Source organism: Haematobia irritans, chromosome 1 (assembly GCF_050003625.1).
Source record: "Haematobia irritans isolate KBUSLIRL chromosome 1, ASM5000362v1, whole genome shotgun sequence".
NCBI lineage: Eukaryota > Metazoa > Arthropoda > Insecta > Diptera > Muscidae > Haematobia > Haematobia irritans.
Genome location: NC_134397.1, coordinates 96,796,988 through 96,813,001, shown reverse-complemented (window position 1 = coordinate 96,813,001; position 16,014 = coordinate 96,796,988). Strand labels below are relative to the sequence as shown.

Below are 16,014 nucleotides of genomic sequence, written 5' to 3'. Positions count from 1 at the left end.
AAAAAAATTTTGCCCATAATGCCAAAATGATAAACAAAACACATGTCCACACATACATAAAATGCTGCTCTCAAGGCGAAAACACATGCTGTTTTTTTTTTTTCAAATGTCTGTTCTCTTGGTTCCGAATTACTCTTTACTCCGAATACTCATTCTAATATTTAAATTAAATAATTTTTAGACTTAAGCATATAAAATTTTTGGACTTATCATAAAACAGTTTTTCGAAACAACATACAAGCGGTTTCACAGAAATTGCTCTCTTTTCATTCTCTCACTGTGTTATGTTGATATCTTTCGTCAACCCTCCCATAAACTACCCCAAGATTCTCGGCGTCACATACGACAGCCATTTTACGTCGTCTGCCCATGCCACTGCAATTTGTGATAAGCTCAGCGGCAGAAACAAGGTCCTCACGTCGCTTACCAGCGGCACTTGGTGTGCTGACAAAGAAACCTTGTTGACTATATATAAGTCAATTGGTCGGTCAGTATAAACTATGCACCGCCAGTATGGACACCTTAAACGAGCGACACGCAGTGGAATAACATACAGACCTGTCAGAACGCTGCGCTTAGAACTGCGACAGGATGTCTCCGCTGTACACCCCTGGATCACCTTCACGGTCATAAACCCCCATAAAAAATGAGGGTGTTATGACCGTTTGAATATAAAGAATGTTTTTAAAATAAAAAATATATATTTTTTAAATATTTCAAAAGCAATATATGATTATTTCATATAATTCAATTTGTGCAATTTTTAAAATATTTAATAGATAGATATGCCTCTTATTGACAAATATCGAATCCTGTTTTTATTTCATATACTGGAAGAAGAGGTAAAACTAGCATATGTTATGCTGACTTCATCGTTTGTTTCAATTGCTTTTTGCTGGATCAGAACAAAAACTGTCCTAAATGAAGTAGTTTTGATCCCCAATTTTGGTTAACTAAATACGTACGGTATTTAATTCAAAATGCCGTAACTAAAAATACAGTGCAGATCTCGTGGTCTAGAAGAAAATGCTAAGACAATTAAGGAGAAAATGGTGCCAAACGCTCCACAAAGCCCTCAAGAACTCATAGCACTATATGCCAAATCGGAACATATGAGTGAAAAGAAAGTGTACCGGAAAAGATATTTTAGCAAACCACTATTATGGAAGCCGATTTGGCATACAGTCTCTTGGTTTTCCACGCCAGTAACTGAAATAGTAAATAATATGGATGATGGAGATGCTATTATTTTATTTTTCGATCGTTCCATTTCATCTTATGGGTACAAGAAATTACTAATATTTACGAAGGTTGCGAACGACATGTCAGTATAACTGTATTAATTTTTTAAAACAAGTTAATAAAACGATAATAAACTTCAACCGTCGAACTAAACGGACGTGTTTTCTAATAGCGGAGTATTTCATCGTAATAAGTATTTATTACGAATTTCACGTGTGGTGGAAATAATAAACCACCATGCAGCGAAATTCAAAGTCATCCACTGGGTTGCTAATTTCAGGGCCCAGTGGACGGGTAACGACTGAAGTTATAAATTTGGGCAGCGACCAAGAGTCAGGCCCAATTAGTCGACCTGTAGACGGGTCGACTGGCGGTGACACTTTGGCAAGTCGAACCTTTTCTAAGGTGACGACATCAAAAGGAGGCAATCCCTCTCGAATGAGATTCAAGGAACGAAGAAATGCTTTGTTTATCCTAAAGAAATTAGGATCAGTCGACCCAAGCACGTTGTCGGCTAAGCAAAGCGATTCCTTAAAATGGGCTCAAGGAATTCTTGAAGCTGGAAAAAGGGAACGATCACCGGATGAGCTACCATCCTCTAAACGGGATCAAAGATCGTTTGCCTCAGTTGCAAAAGACAGCCTTGTGATGGCTATTATTAATAAAGGAGCATTGGACCGTATGATTCCAAGGCAAAAATGGGGGGAAATTGAGAACGCGATGTCTGGTGTCTACTCAGAGGTGCGAAAAAAGTTTTCCGGACCAAGTCCTCGACGGCAAGATGCTGGATGGTATCAAGGACGATATAAGTTAATAGCTTTTGCAGACCAGAGGTCTATGGATTGCTTTAAAGCTGCATTGATGCTAATTGGTGAAGTTTGGGAAGGAGCCGCTTTGGAGTTAGTCGATAAAAAAGACATACCGGCTAAACCTAGAGCACATGCATGGATACCGGCAAACCCTCCTGATCCTGAGTCAATACTAGAGAGACTAAAAGAATGTAACCCAGATCTTCCAACCGCCGATTGGAAGGTTGGTCGTTTGGATGAGGTGGATGAGGTGGATGGACCAAGACGACATGCGGTGTTTATATTAAACATAGAGTCGCTGCCACATCTAGCCCAGAACCAAGGACGCGTAAGTTATGGCTTTCATGATATCCATATGAAGGTATACAAAAGCGATCAGCCAAAGGATACCGAAACGGACAAGCCTCCGGTAGAGTCAGCAGTGAAAAAATCTCCTAGCGAAGCCGAAGGAGACATAAAACCTACAGACTATGGCGAAAATCATATGCGGGAAGTTTCTACAGGCTCAAGCCTCACCAAAGCTGAACCGCGGATTGTTGCGAGAGTCACCGAGATCTGTGAAGAGGAAGCCCTTGATGACTCAATTGAAGCGGCTGATGTGACGGTGGTTGAAAATTTGGATGGTTCTACGGTTCCTCCAGATAAATCTTCACCATTGTAAGGCCGCTTGTGCTGCCTTAAAAGTTCTCCTGATGAAAGGAGACATAGATATAGTTCTTATTCAAGAACCATACATATATAAGAACAAGATCTGTGAATTAAGCACTCCGGGTTTCAAACTTTTGCATAATACCGGTAACGATATAAATCGAGCATGTATAATTGCTAAAAACGAACTAAACTTGTTTCTGCTTCCTTCATTGAGCAATGCAGACACTGTCGTAGCCAGTCTAGAGATATTCACATGCAAATATTGGGTATCTTCGGTATACATGGGACATGATAGGGATATGCCACCCTGTGCCGTTAAGACCTTAGTTGAGGAGTCACTAAAAACAAAGACAAAACTCATTATGGGATGCGATGCAAATGCACATCATAGTATTTGGGGAAGTAGTGATACTAATGCAAGGGGAGAGTCGCTAATAGAGTTTATTTTGCGTACTAACCTGGTAGTTTGCAATAAGGGAGATGCACCAACCTTCGTCACCAGGAACAGACAAGAGGTTTTGGACGTAACGTTGACCTCTCCGGAACTGAATGATAAGATATCTGAGTGGCAAGCTTTGAGGGAACATAGCTTCTCAGATCATCGCTACATCAGTTTCAGATTGGCTGTTCGTACTTCAAAGACCATATTTCCGCCAAATGTTAGGAAAGCTGATTGGAATAGGTATAGGGAATCGTTCAATTTGATGATACCGGAAGTGCCGGAGACAAATATGAGTACTGTGCAAGATATCGAACACGCAGTGGAGCGGATTACTAAGGCCTTCAACATTTCACTGAAAGCTAATTGCCCTAGAGGAAAGCCAAGGGGAAAAAATCGGCCGCCATGGTGGACTACGGAGTTAAGTAATATGAGGAAATCCTGCAGGAAGCTCTTTAACAAAGCAAAGTCCACAAGAGCTCCGGAGGATTGGGACACTTACAAGATGAATCTGAGAGAATATAAACGAGAACTGAGAAGGTCTCAACAAAACTCTTGGGATGATTACTGTAGCAGTATTGAGAATACGTCAGAGGCTTCCAGACTACGGAAGGTACTAGCATCCACTAACACCGCTCCAGGTTTCATTAAAACATCGGAGGGAAATTGGACAACGTCCAGTGAGGAGACGTTGGAGGTACTTTTGGACACACACTTCCCTGGAAATCAGACGGTTGAACCATGTTCCGGCGGTCGGCTGGTGGCCGGCACTTCAGAAACCGGCTTGTTTAGATAAAGTTCAGCGTATGGCGAGCTTATGTATCTCAGGCGCATTTAGTAAGACAGGAACAGACTCCCTTAATGTCATGCTACATCTATTGCCTTTAGACATTTTGGCCAAACAGTCAGCTGCAACAACGGCTGTGCGGTTGCGCGAGCTATCGCTGTGGTCGGAAAAAAATGTACGGTCATAGTTCGGTCTTCAAAGTAATGCCAGATGTGCCTAACGTAGTGGATTACACCCTGGCAAAACCACTTTTCGACAAAAAGTTTGAAACTCTAATTCCCAACAGTGAGGCGTGGTGTACACAGACCCCGGGGAATAAAAGATATATAGATTTCTATACTGATGGCTCCAAATTGAATGGACAAGTGGGGTTCGGAGTATATTCTAAAGATCTGGAAATTCGAATAGCGAAAAGATTACCTAATCACTGTAGTGTTTTTCAGGCTGAAATATTGGCAATAAGAGAGGTGGTGAATTGGCTGAGAAGTAATGTTCCAACAAATATTGGCATTAATATATACTCAGACAGTCAACCTGCAATAAAATCCTTGGACTCTGTGTTCCTTAACTCAAAAACGGCCATAGACTGCCGCAAATCTCTCAACAAGATGGCTGAGCAGTACAATATTCACCTAATATGGGTGCCTGGTCATAGGAACATACCGGGGAACTGTGAAGCAGATGTGTTAGCAAGGCTAGGAACTACCTTACATATTCCAGGGGAACTAGAATCTGTTGGTATGCCTCTGGCCACCTGCAAGCTCTTACTGCGTGAGAAGGCTGTTATGATGGCCAATATTCGATGGGAAAATTGCAAGGGTTGTAACGACACCAAGCAAATATGGCCCAATTTAAACTTAAACCGCACACTAGATATGCTAGTGTTCTCAAGGCGTCAGATAGCACTCCTAATATCTGCTATAACGGGTCGCTGCCTGATAGGCGAATTTGCAAAAACTGTAGGTGCGAAGTATAATGACTATTGTATAAGCTGTCATGACGTGGAGGAAAAGGAATCAATTAAACACCTCTTGTGTGAGTGTCCTGCTTTTTGTGTAAGGCGTAAGCGAATTTTAGGAGCATATAGCTTTAGATTACTGGCTGACCTGGAAAACGTTAACTTAAGCAGTTTGTTAATGTTTTTGGAGCAATCTGGTTGGTTCCACAAAAGTAAATAATAGAGAAGGTTCAGTGGTTAAGACTAGAAGTGCCCATATGTAATAGGCACTTTTAGTTAAATGTGGTATCACAATGGACTGAATAGTCTAAGTGAGCCTGAAATTTAATCGGGCTGCCACTTTAACCTAACCTAACCTAACCTAATAAAACGAGGATTTGAGGACGAACTGAATGTGATAAATTTAAAAAAGGATTCGCGCGAACTTTCATTTTGTTATCTTGTTCTAAACATTAAAATCGGAAAGAGATGACATTATCGACGTACTACGAGATCATCTCACCTCTCTCCAAATCATGCGCGCGAATACTTTTTTAAATTCATCACATTCAGTTCATCCTCACATAAATCGCGCGCGCGATTTTTTTCACGTACCCATCAGCAGAACATCGACCATCTCATCTCTTTCCAATTTTAATGTTTAGAACAAGATAATAAAACGAAAGTTGCAAGAATATGGGGATGAACTGAGTGTGATGAATTTAAAAAAGTATTCGCGCGCACGATTTGGAGAGAGGTGAGATGATCGACGTGCTGCTGATGGATACTTGAAAAAAATCTCGTAGCACGTCGATCATCTTATCTCTTTCCGAATGAGATCAAGAAGAATCTCATCAGTGCAAATCGAATCGGTGTTGCCAGATTGCATTTTGCTAAGGTGATGTTTTCTCGATTCACAGTATCAACTAATTGTGATTAATTTTTCGAATAACATGAAATTAAAAGTATTGAAGTGTCATAAATAATCACAGTAGAAAATATTTATAACTATTTGAGCACTTCATACATTACAAATGTACGATTTCACTTGTTTTCTGTGATTGTTTTGAAACAACTGATGACAGTGTTGCATTGCACTCTGTTTTTTTAATCCGTCACGGTTTGGGTATCAAGTACTAAAAGAAAACAGCCCTAATGTTATAAAATGTGTGTACTTTTCTAAATCAAAGTTTGTTTCATACATTTGTATTTCATCGAACAGGCCATCTACTCCCCACTATATAGACTACACGGCTGATGAACCAAAACAAGCAATAGACGATGATCCAGCAGACCCATACAAGGACAACTTTCACCCTGTTTTAAAGCCAACTATTGGACCTCCATCTCATGCATTTATTGTAGTGACAACAGCAGCACCATTTCATCAACCCATAACTCAAGCTAACTATGGTTCAACTATTCGACCTGTATACAAGTCTAAAACCAACGTAAGATTACAGCCTGCAACGAAAGAAAAGAATGCCAATTATCCAGTCATTAAACAGCCAAATCCAACACCTAGACCAACAGTGACTATAACGTCGACACCACATACAATGATTATAGACTCAGCACCAAAATATGTGTACGTTAAAGAGGAATTTGGTCAGAAATTGTCAGCAGGCTCCATTAAACTCAAGCCAGTGAATAAATATGAAAATAATAAACAAATGTCATCAAAGCAACAACCTCACAATGTGCCACACTTGGTGTCAAGACCCCCCAGCATAGCGGTTGGTCAAGCACTCAACAGAGGACCGACGGAGGATACCATGGCACCGCAACATCAACTCTATACGCCACACACTCTGTCAGATCCAAATGAATTGCCTGACATACGCACTTCTTCACTGGCCGAAATACTGCACAAATTGCAGGAAAGCAATCATTTGCCACATACTTTGACACCAGACAACATTGATAATTCCATAAAAACTCTCATACGTATATTGAACAATCTGAAAAAGACACAGACGATAGAACCCAATCCCCCGCAGCATCACGAAAACTCACCATCCTTCTCGCCCGACTATGACTATGGGACAGGAAGTGACGAACAAGAACAAGGACATCATCAGATACCAAATTCAAATGTAATACCATCTTCCGTTGCTGGACCAAGTAAGTATTACGTTAAAACATTTTTATGTTTTCTTTTTAAAGCAAAATCAATTTGTCTGTGTTACTTTCAACACAAAAAAAACAAGAAGTTTGGTAAGTACATTGTCATCATAAACCATTTTTAATTATTGCTTAATTTATTGTAATTGCAAATTATAATAAACATTTGTATACGGACACTAGCAGCAAGATGATATCGGTCTAAGAAAATTAAAATTAAATACAGTAGTCGAGCCAATTTTGCTCGACTCTGACTCCAGCATTTTTTATCAACCTCAACTCCGACTCCGGGCAATATAACAAAATTCTATTGCGGGGTGTATCCAAAATTGACCTACACGCAAAGAAAAAAAACGTTTGGAAAACGTGTACCGAAAACGTTTTTCTTTTGTTAGAGTTTTTTGAATTGCTTCGAAAATTTTAAACTTTTATCACCAAAAAAATTCGTTTGTTACAACATTTTTATTTTTTCAATAAAAAAAGTTATTTTTGAAACAACAACGCAGTCCATTTCGTTTATATCAAACACTGTTTTTTTCTGACTTTTAGTCTTTAATAAGACACATTTTACAGTTCAAAATTTAATATACTACAATGTAATAATGAACATTGTTTCGGAATCTTCCGAACATATCTGGAATATATGTAAAAAAAAAAAACAAAAAAACTTTGGTCGAAGCAGGGATCGAACCCACGACCCTTGGCATGCAAGTCGGACGTAGCAACCACTGCTCCACGGTGCCAAACTAAATGTTTGTTTCTGTTAAATAAACTTTGTTTATTCGGTTCGTGGGCGCCGCAAGCTATGCTATATAAGTATAACTTATATGGATATTTATCTATTGATGACCAAAACAGATACATAGCTCAGTGGTTAGTGTGTTGGCTTACAAAGTGCATGGTCCGCGGTTCGATTCTCCGTCCAGGCGAAATGTAAAAAAATTTTAAAAATTTATAAAATCGTATAATTTCTTCTACATTGTTGGTATTACAGGAAAAGGTGTTAAGGACTAAAAAACCTCGTGGATGTGAGAAAGATGTGAGGGAAAATACAATTAGCAAGAAAACAATGTTTTTTTTTTTTTTTTTTTTGAGTTTGTCTTTATGAAATCCTGGAAAAGAATAAACGTGTATCACAAAAAGTATATACTTTTCTTCCAAATACACTTCCTTACAGCGAAAAGCAAATGAGAAACGAACTTTGTTTGTCTAAAATTTCGTTTGGGAGGAAAGAATTATTTTTTTGCGTGTATACAAATTATTTTATTTATTTATGTGTGAAAAAGATCTAAATTTTACATTCACCACCAATTGAATTGTATATTTCAAATTTAAGGCCAATTGGCTCTTATGTCCGATAAATTAAATTATGAAATACGTCTATATGGAGATCCCGTCACAATATGAGCAGATACCAAAATATTCAACATATGTATTTTTAAAAACACAAAATTTAAAACAAAAATACGATTCAAGACGTTTAAGAATTAAAATCCTGTTATGGGTGTTATATAAAAAATAAGCCGATATCAAGTGTGATCACATTGTTTGGTCTTTAATTTAGAAGTCATAATTACAGACTGACGCAATTACAGATTAGTTTATGCCATAAATAAAAACTGAACTTTATTATCGTACTAGTTCAAACATTTTCCAAGAGTGAAATTTGAACTACTACCTATGGGAAATAATAAAGGTCTAGATAGAAGGATTTTCGTTGTGAAATAGAGCGTTGCATCGGTCATATATTTTTATATTCGAGAACAACTCGAAGCCAAACAAGTAAGGTAGAGATTTGTAGTTGTTCCCAATATGACCGATGTTTTTATGTTCGAATGAACCCGTAACTCGGTCAGCGTTGCCATTTTGGTCCGATCGGACCAAAATTGTTCCAAAAGATTTCTAATTTTTAAATTTCCATAAATTTGAAAAAATATTGTCGCGAGGCCAAAGATTTCATGTCCTTAAAATACGAATGCGAATTTTGCTTAGCATAGAGGACGTATTTCTCCGATATAAAGATTTTTTCCTTGTCAAAAAGTCAATAAACTTTTCAATGAAGCCCTTTTGTCTTCATAGCTAAGTGATTCGACTTAAAATTGGGTATCCGAACATGAAAGAAAATTTCATATACTAAAGTCAACTTGGCTTTAATACTTCTTAAGAAATCTACAAAATTAACGAAATCGTTGACGTTTTGTATCTTGAATACAAAACTAAAAAGCGTTTAAAACTAGAAGATGTTTATTTTAAAGACGTTTTTTACTTGAAACATAAAATAATTATCACTTGTAGCCGAGTCTGAATTTGGAAATTTAGACGTCTGTAATGGACTTTGATATCACATTAAGGAAATGCTGGAAACATTAATAAATTAAAATTTGTTTCCTAGAACCAAGTACGCAAAACTCAAATTTAAAAGCGAATTTTGACGTAAATATGTCCTTAATTGATTTTTCCGCTTCTTTGGCTCAGAATCATTAGTGTAATGACAAAATCTTTGGAACCGTGAATGATTTTTTCAGTGTGAGATTAGATACCATTTCAATCACACCGAAAGAATTCTCTTCGTTAATTTTACGAAGAATTCTTCATTAACCATTCTTCGTAAATTCTTCATTATAACAACGGAATGTTCATTCATTTTCGTAAATTTTGCAAAGAACATTTTACGAATATACACCCAAAAGGTGAACTCTCTACACTCAGAAAATTTAACGTCGTAACTACAAGTAAATTCCATAATATTGAGTAGTTCAAAATTTTACTCACAGTTAGTTAAATTAGCTATTGATGAACAAAATTAACTCAGTGGAAGTAAATTGAACTTACGGCCATTACCAGCGAAATGGTTAAGAACTCCCAATGAGTTCGTAAATGGACTGAAGCAAATATAATAATAGGTAATACGCAGCGTTACTGAACTTTTACTGTGCAATATTTCGAAGTCTAGTTGGACACGAAATTTCCATTTTTAGTATAAATAAACTAACGATGAATGTCAATTCTAACTACCGTTGAGTGAATCTACTTCTAGACGAAAGTTCGTCTCCGAAACATGTGCTCGTGTGGTGTTTCTAAAAATAGACATCCTTGACTATATGTGTTATTGAATACATGCAGCCAAGCAAGAAACAAATAACAAACAAAGTCACATTTGGTTGTTGATTAGCGTAAGAGCTAAGTGACCCAGTGGATAGTGTGTTTAGTTAGAAAACTGATGGTACGCGGTTCGATCCTCCGCCCGGACAAAAGGTAAAATTTCATAAAATGATAAAAATATAATCTAATAAATGATTCTAAAGTGTCTTCGAAACTGAAGGAAAAATAAAATTTCTTATAAAACGAAAACACTGAATTCCTTTATTATAGAAAGCTTATCATACATATGAATAACACTTGGCATAGAAATATATTTTAGTTCATTCGTACTAAGAAGTATTCAATTCTTTCAATACTTAAGGAAACACCCTTGTTAGAATATAGGAAATTTCCTATAATTCTTTTGTCTAACTGTAATCGATACCTGTCATCGATGTAATCGATGTGTTTGCGCGTGGGTTGTTTTTTTAGTTGGAATCGCGTTGTTATGGTATACGGAGAGATTGTTAAAAAATAATATAGTAAAATAATATAATAAAAAACAAAACAAAAAAATATAAAATGTTTGTTATTTTAAACTAGTGAGAAAAATGTTAGTTTTGTTGAAAATTGGTTTATAAAAAAGAAAACGCCAGCAGAATAACAACCCCTTCATTCGACTTCATTTTTGAAATGTTCAATTAACAGGTAATATTCAGTGACGCTAACCTTTTGTGAAAAAATTGGTTTAGGATTTTTTGTTTATATTTATAGGTATTGAAATTGTAAAAGGTGGACAAAATTGATAGGCAGCAACTTATTCAAAGTGAAAGGTACTAGAAGAAGAAAAAAAATGTTTTTAATATTTCAAATAAATATAATAAATTAATAAAACATGTCTTTTATTGAAGAAAAAATTGCTTACATAAATACATAAATTGTATTTAAAAACGAAGGTAAGCAGTTCTAAATTTGAAGTAAAAGGTTTACCACAAATATGTAAGATTTGTCCAAATGAATGAAAAAAGTTTAATAAAATCATTCCATATATGAATTCAATTCAGTTAAATTTTTTCATTCTGTAGTATAGTGGTACATAAATATAGGAAAATGTTAACTAATATATGGAATGCATTCTACCTAATTTCTACGAAAATCATATCGTTCAAACAGGAGAAAGTTTCCTTCACTCCAATACCTTTAACGACATTTTTCGTTCTTTTTACGAAGAAAATTCTTTCGGTGCACAGAAAAAAAATTCACGAAATTTTTTCCAATTAAAATTTTAATTGAGTTTTAAAAAATATTCAATAAAAAATTTAATTGAATCAACAAATTTTTTAATTGAAACAAAAATCAATCACAAAAATTGATAGTATCAATTAATTTTTTAATTGGATCAATTAATTTTTTAATTTTACCTTCAATTAATTTTTTAATTGATACTATCATTTCTGTGATTGAAGACATTTCAATTAAAAAATTAATTGGATCAATTAATTTCGTGATTGAATCAGAAATTTTTTTTTTTGTGTGCACAGAAAATCTAACGAAAATTTCGCGTTTTAGGTTTTGGGTCAGGTTTTATATCTTTCTGGACAATTTTAACCCCTATACTCGAATGTGCGCAATCCTAAGGTATATAAGAATATGGACCGATATAAACCACATTTTCCGCATGAAATTATGAGTGCAAAGCAACACTGCAGCAAATTGGATGAAAATTCGGAAATCTCTTGTATTCGCTCAAGAAGTAAAATCGGTAGAATGGTCTGCATAGGGCAATTCCAATATAAACCACATGCGTGACTTTTGTGGTCTTTAACGACCTCTAAATCGAAAGCTTAAGTCAAGTTTTTGTAAAATTGAATTTCGACTTATGATGTCAACTAAAATTGACTTTAAAATTCGACCGTTCAAAAGTTTTCTTTTGTCAAAGTTGAAAAGTCGACGCTTTGATTCCTATGGTTTAACTGAATTGGGTCCAAAACAAAATTTCGTTGTGGCAACGAGTTACTCGTTCCCATTTGTGTTGTATGAAGCAGCCAATCAAACAACTTCAGTCTTCGGGATTAAACACAACGAGTCAAATTTGAACAGAGTGAATGAATCGAGGATTTCGAGCAGTGATGCCAATTTGGTGCTTTTAGCACCAAATTTAGTGCTTTTTGATTTCCAGAAAGCACCAAATTGCCTTTTTAGTGCCTTTTCAAAAAAAAGCACCAACTTGGTGTTTTCTGGCATTTTCATTTAGTGCTTTTGGTGCTTTTTTTAATTTGAACAGTATTAAGTTTAATTGACGATATCTTTTCATACAAAAAATCGGATTCGACTTTCAAAAACTTAAACTCAACTACATTGCCACATGTAAAATTTGATTGTTATTAAGGTGGTATAGATTCTTTTTTAATCAATATTGGTATTTCGGGTATTGTTTAGAACCACTTTGGCGCAGGCATACTTATACTCATACCTGGTAATAGGAATTTTTCCGAATTTCTGAACTTCATAAAGATGTAATTAAAAACGTTTGTATTAAATTAACAAAAGCACTCATAACTAAAATAAATGTTAATATTTCCAAATTCCCAAAAAAATGTTTTTCTCCTCTAAAAAAATATTTTGAAATTTGAAAGACATTACTGACCAGAATGAATTGGATGAAAGCATTCAAAGTGATCAAGGTGTACACTGGAATAGAGGTTAATAATTTCATAAGATAAGATTACAAATGCATCTAAAATACATCATAGGAAGTATTTTTTTTTTGTTTTTAGTAGAGCATTGAAATTTAGTTGGCTTTAGTAGTTTTTTTGGTGGGAGGTGGTGTGTTAGAATTTATAATACAGTTTTGGTGCTTTGTGCCTTCCGGGAGTTGGCATCACGGATTTCGAGTGTTTTTTGCTCTCACATAGTAACAACAACAAAAACTTTTATATGTATTGTACACCCAGAAGAACAATTTAGTTACTTTTAGAAAAAATATATTAATTTTAGAAAATTTTAACTAAACTGTATTAGAAACGCGGATGTCACGCCCATTTCACAAAACTAAGTAAATAATTTCCGATAAATTCAAGAAACTTTATTCGACATAATTCATTTTTTTCACTTGTTAAAGAAAATTTCGTAGTTTGAAGGAAAAAATTGGAGTTAAAAATTGCAAAAATGTCTTTATTACCATACGAAGTTCAAGATGTGCTCATTACTGGTAAAATTTACAAATTTTAAAAAATTCTGAACTATTTTGTAGGAGACCCCAATTTAGTTAATCTTTTTGCTTCATTTGTGTATACTATTTTCCTCTATTTTAGTTATTTTAACTAACGTACGCAAAAAATTATTAACGTCATGGAAACTTTCCTAAAACGTAAAAATTCCATGAACTTAAATTGAATTAAATCTGCTTTAGTGAAATATAGGGTTCACTTTTTTTTCAGTGTATGGTCATAAAATCTAGTGATTGTAAAAAAATAATATAAAAGTCGGCAAAATATAAATAAAATATTTGTTTTTCATAAATTAGTGAGTAAATTTTCAGTTTTTATTAGAAAATTATTGAAAATCAGTAACAAAACAATATAAATATATCAACGTTTGTGATGGTGTATAAAGGTGGGTGGGTATTAAGTTCGAGTTTAGCCGCTAAAATCGTAATTTTTTCACGATTACTTTTCTTTAATAATCCATTTTAAGGAATACAAACTTTGTGAAAATTTGCTTTGGGCTATTCCCCATCAAGTTATTATGAAATGTGCAAAAAATGTGTATAATTTTATGCATTTTTTTACTGATTTAGTTTTTACTTTAGTGAAAAAATGGCGATTTTAGCGGCTAAACTCGAACTTAATACTCACCTTAAAGGAAGAATGAACAAGAAAAGACAAGCAAAATAACATTCCCTTCATTTGTCTTCATTTTGGAATCTTCAATTATCAGGTAACATTCAACATTGGTTTATGATGTCCTTATATTTGTACACTCAAAAAAATGAACTCTCTATTTCACTAAAGCCAATTTAACTTTATTTTAGTTCATGGAATTTTATGTTTGTAGAAAGTTTCCTTTACAATAAAAATGTTTTAATGTACGCAAAACATTTTTATTGTTAAATTAACTAAAAAACGGAAAAAATTATACACAAATTAAGCATAAAGATTTACTAAATTCGTATTTCTCACAAAGTAGTTCATTATTTCTTTAAACTTGTAATTTTTACTACAAATGCGTTCATCATGAACTTCGTATGTCACTAAAGACCTTGCAATTTTGAACTCCAATTTTTTCCTTCAAACTACAAAATATTCTTTAACAAGTGAAAAAATGTCAAAAGCATAATTATCAAAAATCCAGAAACTTCCTTCCTTTTGAACGCTTCATAGAGTACAGACGTAATAAAAGTGATCAATACACAAAATATCACATAAAAGTAAATCCATAAAAGTTCAAATTAATTGAGAAATTTCTGTGTAATCAACGCAGCAGTACTCTACAGAAATTCTTTAATCAGTGTTTTTATTAACAAAAAGGTAATACGCCAATGTATTTTTGTGAAATTCTGTGAAAATCGGAAAATTTGAGATTTGTAAAATCTCATACATTTTGTATTTAATTTTTTCCATAGAAAATTGGATATTACCAAAGGCCAAAAGATCCAGTCCAAGTGCCACGTAAATTATTTTGTGTTGTGATGGAAGAATTTTGCAAAGCAATATAAAAAGATTTTGCAGTTGCCTCATTGTGGTCAAGCACATTTTTTCTCTTCACCCTCCTCCTGATTGCCAAATTCCAAGAAGCCTACGGTGTTCTACAGGCAGAGAGGAGGGAAGGCTATTTTTTTTTTTTTTTGCAATTGTTGAAAGAAAACCCATCAATCATAGTTTGACCAATTTCTGCACTCGATATAAATTGCCATGATGTAAGAAGTTATGCCGTACAAAATTCAGAAATATCTCCATGAGAAAAAGTCAAATTATTCATTATCATCAAAAAAAAAATAAAATAAAAATTTCTTAAGTTATATATTAATTTTTGCACGATTATATTGTTTGCTTAAAAAAAACTAATTTAATTATTTTTTGATAAGGCAATTCGATTTCATAAAGAGTGAAACCAGCTCCATTTGAAATGCAATAGTTTTTAAGAACCACCCTAATACATTTCATTCTCAACAAAAATCATCAAAAAACTCCATTCATAAGTGCATTGAAATGCTCAGTAAGGCAATCGATCGTATTAATGATCATTAACCGCATACCAAACCTGCGCATCATCGAACATCTACGTTGCAACATAAAATAATCACCTCCCCCGCATCAAACATTCCTGAAGGCCTTCATCGAATATTTGCATCAAAGACAATAAACTCTAGGAACACCCAAAGAAAAGTAGACTTCTAAAATCAATTTTCAAATTCTTATTTCTAGCCTGAATCCGCACTTAAAATTTTAAGTACGCAAATACTAAGTTATACTCATATTAAATACAAAGTGCGCTTATTTGTGCAATTCAAGTGCTTAAAGTTTGATTTAAGCTTGTTTTGAGTTTCTGTGAGAGTTAGCTAATGAGAGCGCAAAATAAAGATTGCTCTCTTCGACACTCTCATAGATTTTCAACCCCCGACTATGTTTTTTTTTCTTACATACAGAGAATTTTCAATTTAATGTTTGGCTTTTAGTGTTAGTGTTGTTGTTTGGCTTGCATTTCGTCTGCTATCTTAAGCCGACTACGCATTAAAATAAGAAAACTTTAACTTGATATTCCTTTATGAGTCATGTCAAATCAGAATACAGAATATATACAGGTTATCGGTTTATTGTTCGCATGTATGCATGAAACATTGTGAGTGTGTATGTGTGTGTTTGATTTCGATCTTGTGTTTTTTAGCTTCGCTTGCATTTTGTTTGCCAAATTCGTTTACACGCAAAGAAAAAAAACGTTTGGA

At 34.5% G+C, this 16,014-nt stretch overlaps 2 protein-coding genes across 3 annotated transcripts in view; one reads left to right on the top strand and one right to left on the bottom strand.

Moving 5' to 3' along the window:
- The window catches only part of qin (tudor domain-containing protein qin), a 663,334-nt gene that overhangs the window by 618,310 nt on the left and 29,010 nt on the right, over positions 1 to 16,014 (bottom strand). The window lies entirely within an intron of this gene.
- LOC142221450 (uncharacterized) overlaps positions 1 to 16,014 on the top strand; it is a 231,159-nt gene that overhangs the window by 197,910 nt on the left and 17,235 nt on the right. Inside the window, exon 7 of the mRNA XM_075291198.1 lies at positions 6,088 to 6,989. Coding sequence (XP_075147313.1) covers positions 6,088 to 6,989 — 902 coding nt within the window. The remainder of the gene's footprint in view (positions 1 to 6,087; positions 6,990 to 16,014) is intronic.